General features: G+C 50.5%; 4 protein-coding genes across 4 annotated transcripts; 3 read left to right on the forward strand and 1 right to left on the reverse strand.

Annotated features, from left to right (window-relative positions):
- Positions 1–1650: 1650 nt before the first annotated feature.
- On the reverse strand, positions 1651–3664 carry P152DRAFT_455578 (uncharacterized protein). The gene is made up of 3 exons (XM_033678819.1): positions 3167–3664; positions 2900–3112; positions 1651–2840 (listed from the first exon to the last, which is right to left on the reverse strand). The coding sequence occupies exons 1-3, from the start codon at positions 3414–3416 to the stop codon at positions 1900–1902; spliced, it is 1404 nt and encodes a 467-aa protein (XP_033537495.1). The 5' UTR covers positions 3417–3664; the 3' UTR covers positions 1651–1899.
- Positions 3665–4429: 765 nt separating this feature from the next.
- Positions 4430–5791, forward strand: P152DRAFT_479722 (NAD(P)-binding protein; the record flags this gene model as incomplete). The annotated part of the gene is made up of 4 exons (XM_033681732.1): positions 4430–4641; positions 4700–4905; positions 4959–5236; positions 5297–5791. The coding sequence occupies exons 1-4, from the start codon at positions 4625–4627 to the stop codon at positions 5789–5791; spliced, it is 996 nt and encodes a 331-aa protein (XP_033537496.1). The 5' UTR covers positions 4430–4624.
- A 518-nt stretch (positions 5792–6309) lies between these two features.
- On the forward strand, positions 6310–8424 carry P152DRAFT_199959 (ornithine aminotransferase). Its single transcript, XM_033674329.1, has 4 exons — positions 6310–6450; positions 6599–7200; positions 7249–7950; positions 8014–8424. The coding sequence occupies exons 2-4, from the start codon at positions 6685–6687 to the stop codon at positions 8158–8160; spliced, it is 1365 nt and encodes a 454-aa protein (XP_033537497.1). The 5' UTR covers positions 6310–6450; positions 6599–6684; the 3' UTR covers positions 8161–8424.
- Positions 8425–10595: 2171 nt separating this feature from the next.
- On the forward strand, positions 10596–14985 carry P152DRAFT_390622 (uncharacterized protein; the record flags this gene model as incomplete). The annotated part of the gene is made up of 3 exons (XM_033676049.1): positions 10596–10889; positions 10944–13325; positions 13378–14985. 3 exons carry the CDS (start codon positions 10596–10598, stop codon positions 14983–14985), a joined length of 4284 nt encoding a protein of 1427 aa, XP_033537498.1.
- Positions 14986–15294: the final 309 nt, after the last annotated feature.

Genomic DNA, 15294 nt, shown 5'->3' on the forward strand with positions numbered 1-15294 from the left:
TCCGCCGTTGTCTACTCCGTAGGCCCCGTCGACTCCTTGATTCTGATGATGCCATAATAGCATCTTATACGTTATCCCGCTTAGGCATGATTGAGCGGGGTAGCTATAGCAACCGCCGTCCGCGATGTGCTGACTGCTGAGCAAGTGAGATCCACTGACACCCTGATAGCGACCGAATCTGTCGCATTACGCGGGGCCCAAGGCGGGGGTGATGATTAAGCGAGCGCTACTTAAGCTCAGTTACTGCAGAGACACAACGCAAGTTATTATTGATGATTCCCATTCTCTAGGAATGAGATCTAGCTAGTTAAATCGTTGAAGATATGTAAATATAGGGAATGACTGAGCAGTCCTAAATGGGCTTAGCCTAGGGGTTATGGGCAGCGAAATGAATGTTGCGAGGCAGTTGAAACCAACAGGGGCATCTTGCGACACCAGGACTCCTAAAAGTTCTAAAAAAGGGTCCTGGTGTCTGAGGCACCAAGTTCCACAGAGGTTGGAAACGAGACAATGGCTTGTTGTTGAAGACAGACATCCCTTACCATGATTATAACTACCAACATTTTGATCCCTGTCAATTTCATAATGGCGTACACTAATTAAGAGCGTTCAGCGTTGTGACTGCGGTTATCCTAATTGAGAAGCCGCTAAACCTAGTATATACTAGTATTATTCTCAATTCTGCTGTCGCCGCTGCCATGTCTTCGGAGGCACCTCTGCTATCACTATGCGATTCTGCGAGAGCTCAGCCAGGCCTAGTTACTAGTAAGTAGCTAGTTAGTTGGTAATATAACTAACTAGTTAATCAATTCTTTTATTTCTTGTACGATACGAGCTGAAAGGTGGTAAGAATACGAGCACAACGATAAGCGCTCTACTGGGCACTATGCCTTAATCCAACCCTAATCCCATGCCACTGGGAAAGTGATGATGCACTTCTGCTTGAGAAAATCCAAAGCCAACCGCCACAAAGCCGCTGTCACACCCGCCAGTCATCAGTCGGGTTCAATGCAGGTCGGTCACACGCCTTTAATTAGTGGTCTATCCAGATTCCAGAAGCTAGCGAGGACGGTAGCGACAGAGACCCCCCGACATTGGTCCAATTATGGCTAGACTCGATAATAGATGGCAATTGGGATGATTTCCCAGTTTTCCCATAGGTAATTGATAATTCCCAGCCGCCGTCCGTTGACCCCTGAACGTGGCGAGTTTGGCACCTCCGCTTTCGTCCTACTCTTCTCGTCATTGAAACTACGCTCATTGAGGCTGAAGCAGGCTCGAGTTTATTGAGAGGAAACGATCGCCATTTCGTATGGTGATGGAAATTCCGATATTGAAATGGAAAGGAGACATTGAACAGACACGTGTGCGATATGCCATGTATGAAGAAACCCCTGGAATCGGCGTGTATTACTGCTGTCAGGAGACCGTCGCCTGATCCGGAGTCCGTATATGTTCAATTCGCGTTGTAATACTGTACTTCCATTCCAGGTATTGCTAGCCCTAGAAGTTTGTGGCCAGCTCTCAATTTTCAAAAAAAGGTCCGGTGTGAATGTTCCCCTTAAAAGGTTACAGGTACCCCGAAACCTCCAGGACGTTTGGATTCCCCAAGCTACACCTTCCACTGCCTGTTGACAGATTAAGATGTGTAGTCTAGCGTGCCCCTTTTTGGGCAGATCGGTACTCCGTATATCCCACCCTTTATGTGAAGAGTCGAAGAATCCGAGTCTGTGCCTCCGGGCGTTTCAGGATCGTGACAGGAGTCTGGGTGAAATAAGGCACATGTTGTGAATCCTAAAAGGCTCGGGGTATCAAAATGTTGCTCCTCAAACTACCTTACTGTGCCTAATAGCTATCGTCTTTACACGTAGGGCCATTTTGGTACCCCATACGAGCCCTCTACTTCTGCAATTGTTCCAAATCGTCTTCCAGAGGGTTGATCCAACTCAGTTCTTCCGCAACCTGCTCGGTCTCCTTCCAGACCCGCAGCACGTTCCTCCCGACGATGCCCGCGAGCTGTTCTTCCGTAAGGCCTTCCTCCAGCAATGTCTCCACCAATTTCGGATACTTCGAGACATCTTCTAGTCCTTTCGGCGTCGATTCGAGGCCATCGAAATCGGAACCGAGGCCCACATGCTCGTATCCGATGAGTTCTCCGATGTGCTTGATGTGCTTGACCACCTGCTGCAGCGTCGCATCTTCCGGTACCGAATCAGGGAGCCCCGTGGACGAACCGCTTTCCTTACAAGCGATGAAATCCGGTGAGAAATTGATCATCACCACGCTTCCTCGTCTCTTAACTAGTTGAAGAACGTCGTCCGGCACATTTCGCGGATGGGGACAGATGGCATACGCCGAGCTGTGCGAGAAAATCGGGGGCGCCAGACTCCCAGTCCATCCATCGATCTTTCCATCACCAACTTTGCCTTCCAGCACATCACGCATCGTGTCAACACTAACATGAGACAGGTCCACGATCATGCCTAGCCGGTTCATTTCCTGGATGAGGGCCCGTCCAGCGTTTGGTGAAATGCCGCCCCATAGCGGCGAGCTTTTGACTGTGTCCCCGTCATCGTTCGTCACGAGAGCGGCGTCTGCGTAGGCATTATGACAGTTCCAGGTGAGCGTTGCGTATCGTACCCCTAGGGAGTAGTACAGGCGCAGGGTTGATAGACGATTGCCGATTTGATGGAGGCCTTCGATTGCAGCTGGGGAGATGAGGTTGCCGCTTGAGAACGCGTGGAGAGCGGATGAGTACGAGGTAGAAGGGGTAAAGTAGTGGGGATATGCGGCACCAAGACGTTGGTAGAGGTCGAGTTGGCTCAAGGTAGCGCGAACAACTTGAAGACGTCAGCATCGAATCATTGACGGTCCCTTGTGGTGTAAGTAGTGGGCTTACTCGGGTCATAATTCTCATCCGAAAAGTCGGAACCATTAGTCGGGCAAGGCCAAAACGCGCTCCAAAAAGAGCCTCCAACCATTCCCGTGTCCAGACGAGGGAGGTCAACATGGCCATGTAAGCCCCCATTCTCGAACTTTTCCTTGAATTCATTGGTATAGATCTTGCTCTGATCCATAAATCGTATCAAAATCATCAGATCATTGTGCCCATCTACAGTATATGTTAGCCGTTAGGCATCGTTATAGAAGCCATGGTAATCGTCACCAATCAACGGATGCTCTTTGAGGATCCTCCTTGCTCTTTCTGGTATCGACAAATTCCTTCTCGAACACGCCGGTGGAACGAGTCCGAATGTATAAGCGACAATCGCAAAGGCTCCCAAAATCAATAGCAGTATCTTTGTCGGAGATACCCAAGTTCCCCATGATCGCCGCTCTCCTGCATTTTGCCCTTGATAGGCCTTCGGTTTTATGGAATTGATTCCGTCCGCGTCTCCGAACCTGCTATATTCCATGTTGAAAAGTTTCCGAGAAGCGTGGTATGGTTGGGAAGAATCTCAGTCGCAGCGCTCAGTCTATGACTGCATCACCTGATAACTAAGAAAAGCTCAAGCCGAAACGCCTATTACTTCTCATATCGAACACTTTCTGTTCCGACTTCTGAGATGATTGACTTAGATTTGTTACCCGGTTCTAATGTAGTTAGTTAATTAATTGTATTTGGCATGTATGTATCTAGAACCCCTCCACTATAGCAGTTGCACTGGACTGTTGCATTAAATACGGCCTAGGTAACATCCAAATGCACGGTGCATTCATTATGTCGGAAATCAGCGGTCTACTTAGTCATCCCATTCTGTACATTACGTAAGCCTGGGTATATCTACCCTGCGATGTATCCTACCTTTACACAATACAAGCATCTCACTGCCTCTGAACAGGTATCCTATTGTTTCCGTGATTGATTGACACGCCAAAACGATTAACACATTAATACTATATGTACCAACCAGATGTAATTACTAATTAGCCACCACATACCTCTGGGTCCTGAATTCCTGACACTTCAATTTCGTACCGTAGCATCTTCTAGTTCATATGTTCTCGGTTTTTTGGCTACCACCAACTCCCCGTTTTTTGACTGTGAGATATTTCGAGTATCAGCGGATCTCGTTTCATGTCAATGATGAATGGGGGGAATCTGGAACGACGTGGCTACGGTACTCTACTCTATGGTATGGTACAGCCCTGTGGCAAATGTGATGAGCGCTGTTCCGTTATCAGCTATTGAATTATCGTCTGTCTGGATAGCCTTACTAATAATTATTTCCGCCCCCTAAACGGACGATGATATACGGCCTGCACAGCTCTACTAAAGTTGCTATTAAATTATCGTCGTCCGTCTGGATATCCTTACCTTCGATCCTCTCAACGGACGACAAGGCTGGCGCGGACATATTCCGTGGCTTACGTCAAAGGGAGAGTGTCTATTCGATCCTCCAGACGGACGACGATATACGGCCTGCACGGAACATATTCCATGATTTACTTACGTAAAAAGTAAAAAGTGTAGGCAAAGTGTATGTCGAATTGAGTATATGTACCGATGTTGCAGGTCTGCAATCTAAGTCTTTCAATTCAAGTTATCCTTTCCCGCAGTCTTTCCTAAATACCTACTTTCAATCCAGAGCCTAACGGATTTGTCGTGTGCCAATATCCCAAGATGACCGAGTTGTTTATGTATGTCCCGCTACCGTCGTAACTTTAAGAAAGTGGGGAGAAGTTGACCTTTCAACAGCATCGGAGCCACAGGCTATATTGGTGGCGATACATTCTATGCAATTAGCCAGGCTCACCCTGAATATGACATCACCGCCATGGTTCGAAGCACCGCGAAAGGCGCACTTGTCACTGCCCAGTACCCCAAGGTCCGGCTCGTTTACGGAGATCTCGATAGCATTGACCTGATCGAGGAAGAGGCTTCGAAAGCAGACATCGTTTTTCGTAAGTGGTGCGGGCGACCCTCTGTATCCATCTATTATGCTAAGTAACTCCAGAATGGGCAAATGCCGACCACCTCGAGGGGATCAATGCTATTGTCCGCGGAATCAAGAAAAGTAGCACTCCTACGTTCTTCATCCACACCTCCGGAGCTGCCGTTCTCCTCATCGACCACTGGCAAAAGCAGATAGCTTTCGGCTCGCCTTCCGACAAGATTTTCAACGACTGGGATGGGATCCAGGAGCTTCATGACCTCCCCGACGCCGCTCCGCACAAGATTACCGAAAAAGCGGTTCAAGGCAGTTCGGACGAGTCGTCCGTTTTCACGGCCATCGTCAGCCCTCCAGCCATCTATGGTATCGGCCGCGGTCCCGGTGCACGCCGCAGCATCTAGCTCCCCGAGCTCGCACGTGCGACCCTCGAAAGGGGCCACGGAATCCTGGTCGGCGAGGGCAAGAATATCTGGTCAGCGGTGCATGTCGCGGACCTCAGTGATGTGTTTCTGAAGCTGGCCGAAGCCGCCGTGCAAGGCGGTGGACGCGCGACGTGGGGGACCGACGGGTACTACTTTGCCGAAAACGGCGAGGTGGAGTGGGGACTAGTGAGTAGGGCCGTGGTGAAAGAGGCCCTGAAGAATGGGTGGATTGCAAAAGGAGAGGACGGAATGGAGACGATTACTACGGAGGAGGAAGGGAACAAGGTCGCCCCCTTCGGAGCGCACTTATTGGGGGACAATAGCCGTGCAAAAGCCGTTCGGGCTCGGAAGCTCCTTGAATGGGAACCGAAGAATGCATCCATTTGGGAGGATATCGAGGGAGCAGTGGAGTATGAGGCAGAGAGGTTGGGTCTGGCCAAGAAGCATGCTGACAGGGTGGCGGGCAAGGCTTGAGTTGTTTGGTGGAGTTCAGGGAGTTCAGGAAGTTCAGTTCGTGTGGCATGAGGAATTTAACAATGGAAATATGAGTCTGCATATTCAAATGGAGAGATATAATCTTTGGAAACCAAGTTCATCATGCCTCTTCATCTGACACCCACTACCCGTACAGAAATATTGAATACCTGAGACAGATTCTTCCATGTTCCAAATTCGATATATCCAAAGTCCGATTCATGTCCTATTACAGTTACGGGGATTGCAGTGCAACAGCCCAGCCAACCAGACGTGTTCTATTGCAACCCAAAACTTTTCGATCCGTACGATAGGTCAACGGGTTGAAAAAGCCCCAACCCTGGCGTAGTCAACGCTCCCATTTCCCCATGCCGGAGAAGTGGAATGGGAATGGAGCCAACCAAGTGCCTGAATTCGGGCGGGGGGATGGGTGGGATGGTGGGTTGGCGGGCTCTGGGTTCCGCTATACGCAGGTCCAGTCGAGGGCGTGTTCGCTAAAGGCATGTCGAGGATATCAACGGCTCATGTTTTCTTTCATTCCGTCCGCTGCGTTTCTCCAGGTCAATTTCCGTTTATTCATCGGTTCCTTAGGTTTCCTCGGTGGCAATTGATATTCCATACTCGTTCTATAATACATGACGTGTTGAACCTTGAAAGAAGTAAGCCTCCACAACTCTCCCTTCCACTGCGGGGTACAAAGTACATCCCACCTGTTCGCATACAACAAAGCTGTCATCTTTTTAAATTCATCATTGGACCGTGAATTCAGCGGTCCATTTCGCATACTATTCGAGCTTACCGGTCTAGAGAACTTTCCCACATACACGACATTCACGACCACTAGATCTGCGTTCTTCAATCAAGACAGATAGCAACATACCTTGACCGTCAACATGGCGCCCTCCGCGACAACTCAACCACTCGTTCATGCGAGTGGCTCGAACCAACCGACCAAGGACGTATCCCAGTTCCATTCCTCATCCACCGAAAACGCCTTTGCCGCCGAAGCACAATATGCCGCCCACAACTACCACCCCCTGCCTATCGTCTTCGCCAAAGCCAGTGGCTGTTCAGTCTGGGACCCCGAAGGCAACCACTACCTCGATTTCCTCTCCGCATACAGCGCCGTCAACCAAGGGCATTGCCATCCCGAGCTGGTGAAGACGCTGACGGAGCAGGCGTCGCGGCTGACGCTCAGCAGCCGCGCGTTCTATAACGACGTGTTCCCGAAGTTCGCGGAATTCGTGACGAAATTTTTCGGGTACGAGATGGTGCTGCCGATGAACACTGGAGCGGAAGCGGTGGAAACCGTAGTAAAGATTGCGAGGAAATGGGGTTATAAGAGCAAGAAGATTGAGGCGGGACAGGCTATCGTTTTCAGTGTGGAGAACAACTTCCACGGTCGGACGGTACGTCATCCATAGGAAAAGTGAAGCATATTTTAACTCGATAAACAGTTCGCGGCAATTACCATGTCAACAGATCCGGAGTCGAGGGAGAACTATGGGCCATATATTCCGAACCTAGGATGCATCAACCCCAAAACCGGCAAGCCGATTCGATTCGGTAATGTCGACGACGTTCGAGAAGCATTCGAAGCGCATGGGAAAGACATCGCAGGATTCCTAGTCGAACCAATCCAAGGCGAAGCAGGCATCGTCGTCCCGGATGACAGCTACCTGCGAGAGATCCGAAAGCTCTGTGACAAGCACAACGTGCTAATGATTTGCGACGAGATCCAGACTGGTATCGCAAGAACGGGTAAACTCCTGTGTTGCGAGTGGAGTGGCGTCAAGCCAGACCTTGTGCTGCTCGGCAAGGCCATATCTGGAGGCATGTATCCAGTGTCCTGCGTCCTTGGCTCTAAGGAAGTAATGCTCACGGTCGAACCTGGAACACACGGTTCGACTTATGGTGGGAATCCACTTGGATCAGCGATCGCGATCCGCGCATTGCAGCTCGTCAAGGAGGAGAGGCTCGTTGAGCGAGCGCAAGAACTCGGCGAGAAGTTTCGTCAGGGCCTCGCTGCCATGAATAGCCCCTTAATCACGACTATCCGTGGGAAGGGGTTGTTGAATGCTATTGTTATCGATGAGTCGAAGGCAAATGGACATACCGCATGGGATTTATGCATGCTGTTCAAGGAGAAAGGGTTGCTTGTAAGTTGAATAACGAGTATGACCGACGGAGATGGAGAACAAGAAGCTGATGGCATCGTCTAGGCAAAACCAACCCACCAGAATATCATCCGCCTGGCGCCACCCTTGGTGATCACGGAGGAAGAAATTGCCACAACACTGGATATCATCCGCGCGGCGCTTATCGAACTGCCAAAGACACCGGCCAATAATCATGCCGATGGACACTAAGATAGAGTTGGTCAAGGTAATAACAGGAGCGACGCCCGTCTTGGAGAGTTGGAACTTGGAAGAGCATAAACACTCAATATGCCAGATTGCCCAGTCTCGACTCTTTCGAGTGCTGAGGCAAATCTACCTATTGTTAGTGGAGAAATTAAGGGTGAGATGATGAGCAGTAGTGAAGCACCAGGAATGCAACTTTCACAACGTTAAGGTTGATGCATCCACTCTCTCCAACACTTGCTTGTATGACGAACACGCCGTCCCACGAAACGAAGCCCAACAAAGATCACCTCTAAGTCATGATCGTGCACGGAAGAGGGGTTCTCCCACATCTCCCTCAAAAATATAATCTAAGCTTGTTATGGTCCCGGGCCTGTGGCCTGTGGCCTGGTGTCGCATTTTGTGGGGAGGATGATTAAGCACGATCGCTGCTTAAGCTCAGTTACTGTAGAGTCATAACACAAATTGGTATTAACGATTCCCATTGTCTAGAAAAGGGGATCTAGCTAGTATAGTAAGCCAGATGAAGATAACTTAAATATAGGAGAAGACTGAAGAGTCCTGATTAGGCCTAGCCCAGGGGTAGAGAGCAGTGAAAGGAATGTTAGGTGGCAGTAGAAACCAACAGGGGCATCTTGCGACACCTGGGCCCTTGAGTATGGCTGACGCCACAGGGATGTAGCTAGTGGATGGCATGGAGGATTATCAAGGAGATAGTCATGGGAGCTATGTGTTAGGACAGAGCTGTGTTAAGGAGCTGTGTTGAGCTGTGTTAGGATAGCAGAGAGAAGAGTTTATATCTCGCGCACAGAGGCGCTGGGAGATTTCTTCCTTCTCTCTCTTCAGTTTAGATTAATGGAACTTGGTAATCGCAGATCTTGCGCATCCAGACCGTGTCAAAGCTTAGTAATTACTCTCAACTTCCGTCTCCACGTCCAGGAATGGCATTAGGAAAAAGTTCTCTCCACTACAATTCGATTGGCCCAAGTATACGGAGTATTATCTCCACCCGCCAGGCTGGCTGCCAGCCGTCGCACGCTGCTCATGTCATCAGGATACCGCAGCACGCAATGTGGTGATTCTGGTGAGAAGACGCCGGCAAAGCGGCACATAAATCCAGGCTACAGCGACGCTTTTTAGTTCATACGCCAACGATCGATGGACTGGCTGCAGGCCTCATCGCCTCATCGCCTGTCGCGGCCTCGCAGCCTTGCAGGGTCTGCCCCAGTGCCGAGGAGTGCGATCTTCTCCACTCACGGCTGTTGGTCCCTGGTCGTCTCTCAACAGTCAACGTCAGCCGTCAGTCGTCACCATGCCGATGGCGGATGGGATGGGAAAGCGGTCGAGGTTAGAGGGATTCCTGAATCCTGACCTGATCCCTCCGGGCCATGGATATACCGGGCATGGCTTTACTACCTCCGGAATCATCAGTTCAGCTCCAGCGAGCGCGTTGAGAACTGGTGTCATTGGTTCAGTCTCACTTCTCCACGGTATAAGGAAAAGCTTGAGGAGATAGAATGACTCACGTCACCAATACAGGATCAACAACGCTCATCAACAACGCCTAAACGGTAAGAGTTATGGAGGTAGTATATGTCCGAACCAGGCCGCTTATCAACAAAGCGATTAGACTCATCTGGGTCGACGGAATATACCACTACACACCAGATCCTGAACTTGGAACCCTACCATCGTATGGCTTGCATGTTCTTGAAGTCAAGCTGGATCTATCTCATGGAGTCACTGAGTCACCATTAACCGTATTAACATTTCAAATTCTAATCGCCGGGTTATCCGTTCTCCTGCAGCACGAGCATCCCCAAAGTCCTGAATCGTCCCTTGCTCCAACATGGCCGACCCTGTCTAAAGCTTCTCCTCTCTCTTGTTTCCACAGCATCGGCGTTTGAAAACGCCGACATCATCTCCAACCTCCCAAATCTCCCACCCTAGCGCAAAACTGGCGTCAATCGGTCTTCGACCCATTAGCCGATCCTGGGAGTAGAGGAGTCTCCAATATTTTCTGCTCAAAAAAAAGTCCTCGGGCCCAATCGTATCTTCGTATTCGTCCGATTTTCTCCATCCCCAATTGCCCGGTCCGCCACGTCTTAGTCGTCCCCACTAAGAAATGCTTGACTCCAACCTGCGGTTTGCCGGCATCACCATTTTTATGTCACTGCCACCCCTCAGCGTGTTGCTCGTCGGGTCTTCCTTCGTTATTACCTCGCTATATGCTTACGCTCTCCGTCTCACTTCCTTATAACCATTTTTATGTCTCCGTTACTTCTATCGCCTTCATTCCTTCTTGTTAGTTGACGACCTAGAGTCAGGTTTCGTTAGCTATCCGTGACCAAAGCATGACGCCACCAGCGCCTGAATCTAAAGCCTTGCGGTCTAACGACCCTGCGGCGACGGTCAATGCACCAGAAGTCACGGAGACGCCTATGGAAGAGGGCGAAAAAGATCTAAACCCCGATTTTGAGAAAAAAGGAGACCCAGAAAGGCCGTTGAGCAATGTACTCGCCAAAACGACGAGCGCATATACGAGCGGCTTCAGCGAAAATGGGGATGAGGGCGCGACGAGCCAGAAGGCTGCGAAGCGGACTTGGGGCGAGAGACTTAATCCGTTAAAGCACAAGGTACTGCCGCCAGTACCAGAGGAGAGAGAAGTCTCCAGGGAATACACTGCAGGATTCTTCAGCAAGTTGACCTTCCAATGGATAGCCCCTCTTATGAGCGTAGGTGGATATCGAATTTCTACGAAGTTGACGGTCTACTAATTTTGTATTCAGGTCGGCTATCAACGAACCGTTGAAGTCCAGGATCTGTGGAAAGTTAATCCTACGCGAGAGGTCGATCACTTAGCGAATACAATGAACGAGCACTTCAAGCGACGGGTGGAGGAGGGCAAGAAGCGACCATTAGTAGGCGCGATGTACGACACGTTCAAGAAGGATTTCCTGACTGGCGCAGTTTGCCAATTCTTCGGAAGCATTATCATGGTGGTTAATCCGTTCATCCTACGGTATCTAATCCAGTTTGCCGGCGAAGCATACGCTGCCCAGAAACAAGATCTACCAGAACCGCATATCGGACGGGGGGTCGGCCTTGTCCTTGGGATTTCGGGTCTGCAGCTGGTACAAACCATTTGCATTAACCACTTCCTCTACCGCGGGATGATGAATGGCGGCGAATCTCGGGCAGTACTGATGGCGTTGATCTTTGACAAGGCGATGCGATTGTCAGGACGCGCGAAAGCTGGCGGTAAGTCCCTGGAAACGCCGCCTCCAGAAGTCAAACCAGGAAGTGAGGAAGAAAAAGCATGGTACCGGAAGCTGCTAAAGAAAAAGCGGAAGGAGCCTACCGACAACGGCTCAGAAAACGGGCAAGGCTGGAGCAATGGCAGGATTGTGAACCTCATGTCATCCGACACCTATCGCATTGATACCGCATCCGGGTTTTTCCACATGCTTTGGTCCTCTCCTATGATCATCTTGATCACCTTGGCCCTTTTACTCATCAATTTGACATATAGCGCTTTGGCCGGTTTTGGATTGATCATTATTTCAATGCCTATCCTAGGGCGTACGATGCGGATTCTCTTCCACCGTCGTGAAGCTATCAATAAGATTACCGATCAACGCGTCGGCCTCACTCAAGAGATTTTGCAAGCGGTCCGATTTGTGAAGTTCTTTGGTTGGGAGAAGAGCTTCCTCGCTCGATTAAATGAGATTCGAAAGCGAGAGATCCTTTCGATTCAGGTCTTGTTGGCCATCCGGAACGCAATCAACGCAGTCTCGATGTCTATGCCAGTCTTTGCAGCTATGCTTGCTTTTATTACTTACTCTCTGTCGAACCACGTCCTGGACCCCGCACCTATCTTCTCTTCTCTTGCTCTCTTCAATTCGTTGCGTCTCCCGCTCAATTTCCTTCCGCTTGTCATTGGTCAGGTCATCGATGCCCTATCCTCGATCGGCCGCATCCAGGAATTCTTACTTGAAGAAGAAGTGCACGATGATTGCGAATGGGACTATGAGCACAAGAACGCCATTGTGCTCGAGCACGCGGATTTTACGTGGGAGCGAACCCCGACCCAGGAATCTGAAGAAGCGCCCGAAGAGGGGAGTAGAAAAGAGAAAAAGGCAGCAAAGAAGGCAGCAAAGAAGGTAGCAAAGGAGGCAGAAAAGAAAGCTGAGGCAACAGGGCCAGACACGGCGAATGAAAGTGCGAGTACCCTAGCGGAAGACGAACCGTTTAAGATCTACGATATGGACATTGCGGTCGGCAGAAACGAATTAATAGGGGTCATTGGGACGGTCGGTTCGGGCAAAAGCTCTCTTTTGGCTGCTCTCGCGGGTGACATGCGCAAGACGGCCGGAAAGGTTGTTATGGGTGCATCGCGTGCGTTCTGTCCCCAGTATGCGTGGATCCAGAATGCGACAGTGCGTGACAACATTGTCTTCAGCAAGGACTTTGATCGGACGTGGTACGATAAGGTCATCGATGCATGTGCACTGCGACCGGATTTTGAAATGCTGCCCGGGGGCGACCAGACCGAGATCGGTGAACGAGGGATTACGGTTTCTGGAGGTCAGAAGCAGCGACTCAATATTGCACGGGCCATATACTTCAACGCCGACATCGTCATCATGGATGATCCACTGTCCGCAGTGGATGCTCATGTCGGCCGGCATATCATGGATCAGGCTATTTGTGGACTGCTCAAAGACAAGTGCCGCATTCTCGCTACCCATCAACTCCACGTCTTGAACCGGTGCGATCGGATCGTCTGGCTTCAGGAGGGACGGGTCGCCGCGTTAGATACCTTTCCTAACCTCATGCAGCACAATGAAGACTTCCAAAAGATGATGCTGACGACGGCGGTGGAGAAGGAGGAAGAGTCGGTCGACGAAGATGAGATCGAGGAAGATAAGAAACAGCCCAAGAAGAAAACCAAGAAGCATCGTCCTAAGGGACTGATGCAGGCGGAAGAGCGTGCCGTGAAGAGTGTGTCGTGGGGAGTCTGGTTTGCATTTATCAAAGCGGGCGGCGGATATTGGGTTGCCCCTCTAGTGTTCATCTTCCTGGCGATGGCGCAGGCATCAAATATTTTGACTAACCTTTGGCTTTCATGGTGGACGTCCGGAAGGTTTGGCTTAAGTCAAGGTCAATATGTGAGTGCTCGACTATCAATGTTGCTATCTGAGCAGAATCTGACCACCACAGATTGGTGTCTATGCTGGACTCGGCTTCTCCCAAGCGGTCGTAATGTTCCTCTTCTCCGTCTCTCTATCAGTATTCGGTACCGAAGCGAGCAAAAAGATGCTCGCTCGAGCCATCACCAAAGTTTTGAGGGCGCCGATGAGCTTCTTCGACACTACTCCACTGGGACGTATCACCAATCGCTTTTCTAAAGACGTCGACACTTTGGATAACAACCTGACGGATGCCATGAGGATGTTCTACTTATCGTTTGGCATGATAATCTCGGTCTTCGCGCTCATAATTTCCTTCTTCCCCTATTTTGCCGTCGCCCTCGTGCCGTTGCTAACTATGTTCCTCTTCTCCGCTGCTTACTACCGGTCATCTGCTCGGGAGGTTAAGCGACACGAAGCTCTACTCCGCAGTTTTGTCTTCGCCAAATTCAGCGAAGGTGTGTCGGGGACCGCCACGATCCGGGCGTATGGGCTTCAGGATAAACTTTCACAAGAGGTCCGCAAGTCGATCGATAACATGAACAGCGCATATTACCTGACCTTTGCCAATCAACGATGGCTCAGTATGAGACTCGACATTGTCGGTATCCTGCTGGTCTTCACTGTCGGTATCCTGGTGGTCACCAACCGATTCGATGTGGAACCCAGCACTGGCGCCCTTGTCCTAAGTTACATCTTATCCATCGTTCAGATGATTCAGTTCACCGTCCGCCAACTCGCGGAAGTGGAGAACAACATGAACTCGGCCGAACGCCTCCACTACTACGGCACCGAGATTGAAGAAGAAGCACCTCTCCATGCTGTTCAAGTCCGACCGACTTGGCCCGAGCACGGCGAGATCATCTTTGATGAAGTTCAGATGCGGTATCGTGCCGGTCTCCCTCTCGTGCTCAAGGGCCTCAACATGCATGTCAAGGCCGGCGAGCGTATCGGTGTGGTCGGCCGCACAGGCGCTGGGAAATCCAGCATCATGAGCACTCTGTTCCGACTCACGGAGCTGTCCGGTGGAACCATCTCCATCGACGGCGTTGACATTAGCCAAGTCGGACTATATGATCTTCGCTCCCGCCTTGCCATCATTCCGCAGGACCCGACCCTCTTCCGCGGAACGATTCGCACCAATCTGGATCCGTTCAATGAGCACAACGACCTCGAACTGTGGACGGCCCTGCGCCAAGCTCACCTCGTCGACGCCGAAGCGACCATGGATGACCGCTCCGGACGCATCCAATTGGACGGCATCGTCGAAGAAGAGGGGCTCAACTACTCCCTCGGTCAACGCCAATTGATGGCGCTCGCTCGTGCGCTCGTCCGCAACTCCCAGATCATCGTCTGCGATGAGGCCACTTCCTCGGTCGACATGGAGACCGACCAGAAGATCCAGCATACGATCGCCACGGGATTCTACGGTAAGACGTTGCTGTGCATTGCGCATCGGTTGAAGACGATTATCGGGTATGATCGGATCTGTGTCATGGATAACGGGCAGATTTCCGAGTTGGAGGCGCCATTGGTGCTGTACGATCGGGAAGAGAGTATCTTTAGGAGCTTGTGTGAGAGGAGTGGGATTACCAGGGAGCATTTCTTCCAGGCGAAGGCAGAGATGGGAGAGTTGTAGCGGCTGTTGTGCTGCGAAGTACATTGTGCATGAGTGATCCGATGCACCGATCTCATATGCATGCTCTTTTTTAGAATAGATTTGGCCAACCAGACGGCTTCAGGCATGTGGTCCTCTTTGTTAGATACAAGAGTTGGTCCCAAGCCATCTACTTTCATATAATTACACATAATAGAACGGATATGGTTTCAATGGTCCAATCCCTGATGTATGCTGATCATCGCGCTACCCAGCTGGTACAGGTAACTATCAAGCGTCACTCTTGCACCTGCCATCGAATCATATTTAATGAGGTTACCAAAAAATTTG

Source organism: Eremomyces bilateralis, assembly GCF_010015585.1.
Source record: "Eremomyces bilateralis CBS 781.70 unplaced genomic scaffold P152scaffold_3, whole genome shotgun sequence".
Lineage (NCBI taxonomy): Eukaryota > Fungi > Ascomycota > Dothideomycetes > Eremomycetales > Eremomycetaceae > Eremomyces > Eremomyces bilateralis.

Excerpts from the sequence above, each read along its gene's own strand:
- P152DRAFT_455578 (XM_033678819.1), bottom strand. The coding sequence starts at position 3,416 with ATGGAATATAGCAGGTTCGGAGACGCGGACGGAATCAATTCCATAAAA. Across the intron at positions 3,113-3,166 it reads CAAAGAGCATCCGTTGATTG|ATGGGCACAATGATCTGATG; the intron begins GTGACGATTACC and ends CATATACTGTAG. Across the intron at positions 2,841-2,899 it reads GGATGAGAATTATGACCCGA|TTGTTCGCGCTACCTTGAGC; the intron begins GTAAGCCCACTA and ends GACGTCTTCAAG.
- P152DRAFT_199959 (XM_033674329.1), top strand. The coding sequence starts at position 6,685 with ATGGCGCCCTCCGCGACAACTCAACCACTCGTTCATGCGAGTGGCTCG. Across the intron at positions 7,201-7,248 it reads ACAACTTCCACGGTCGGACG|TTCGCGGCAATTACCATGTC; the intron begins GTACGTCATCCA and ends CTCGATAAACAG. Across the intron at positions 7,951-8,013 it reads TCAAGGAGAAAGGGTTGCTT|GCAAAACCAACCCACCAGAA; the intron begins GTAAGTTGAATA and ends GGCATCGTCTAG.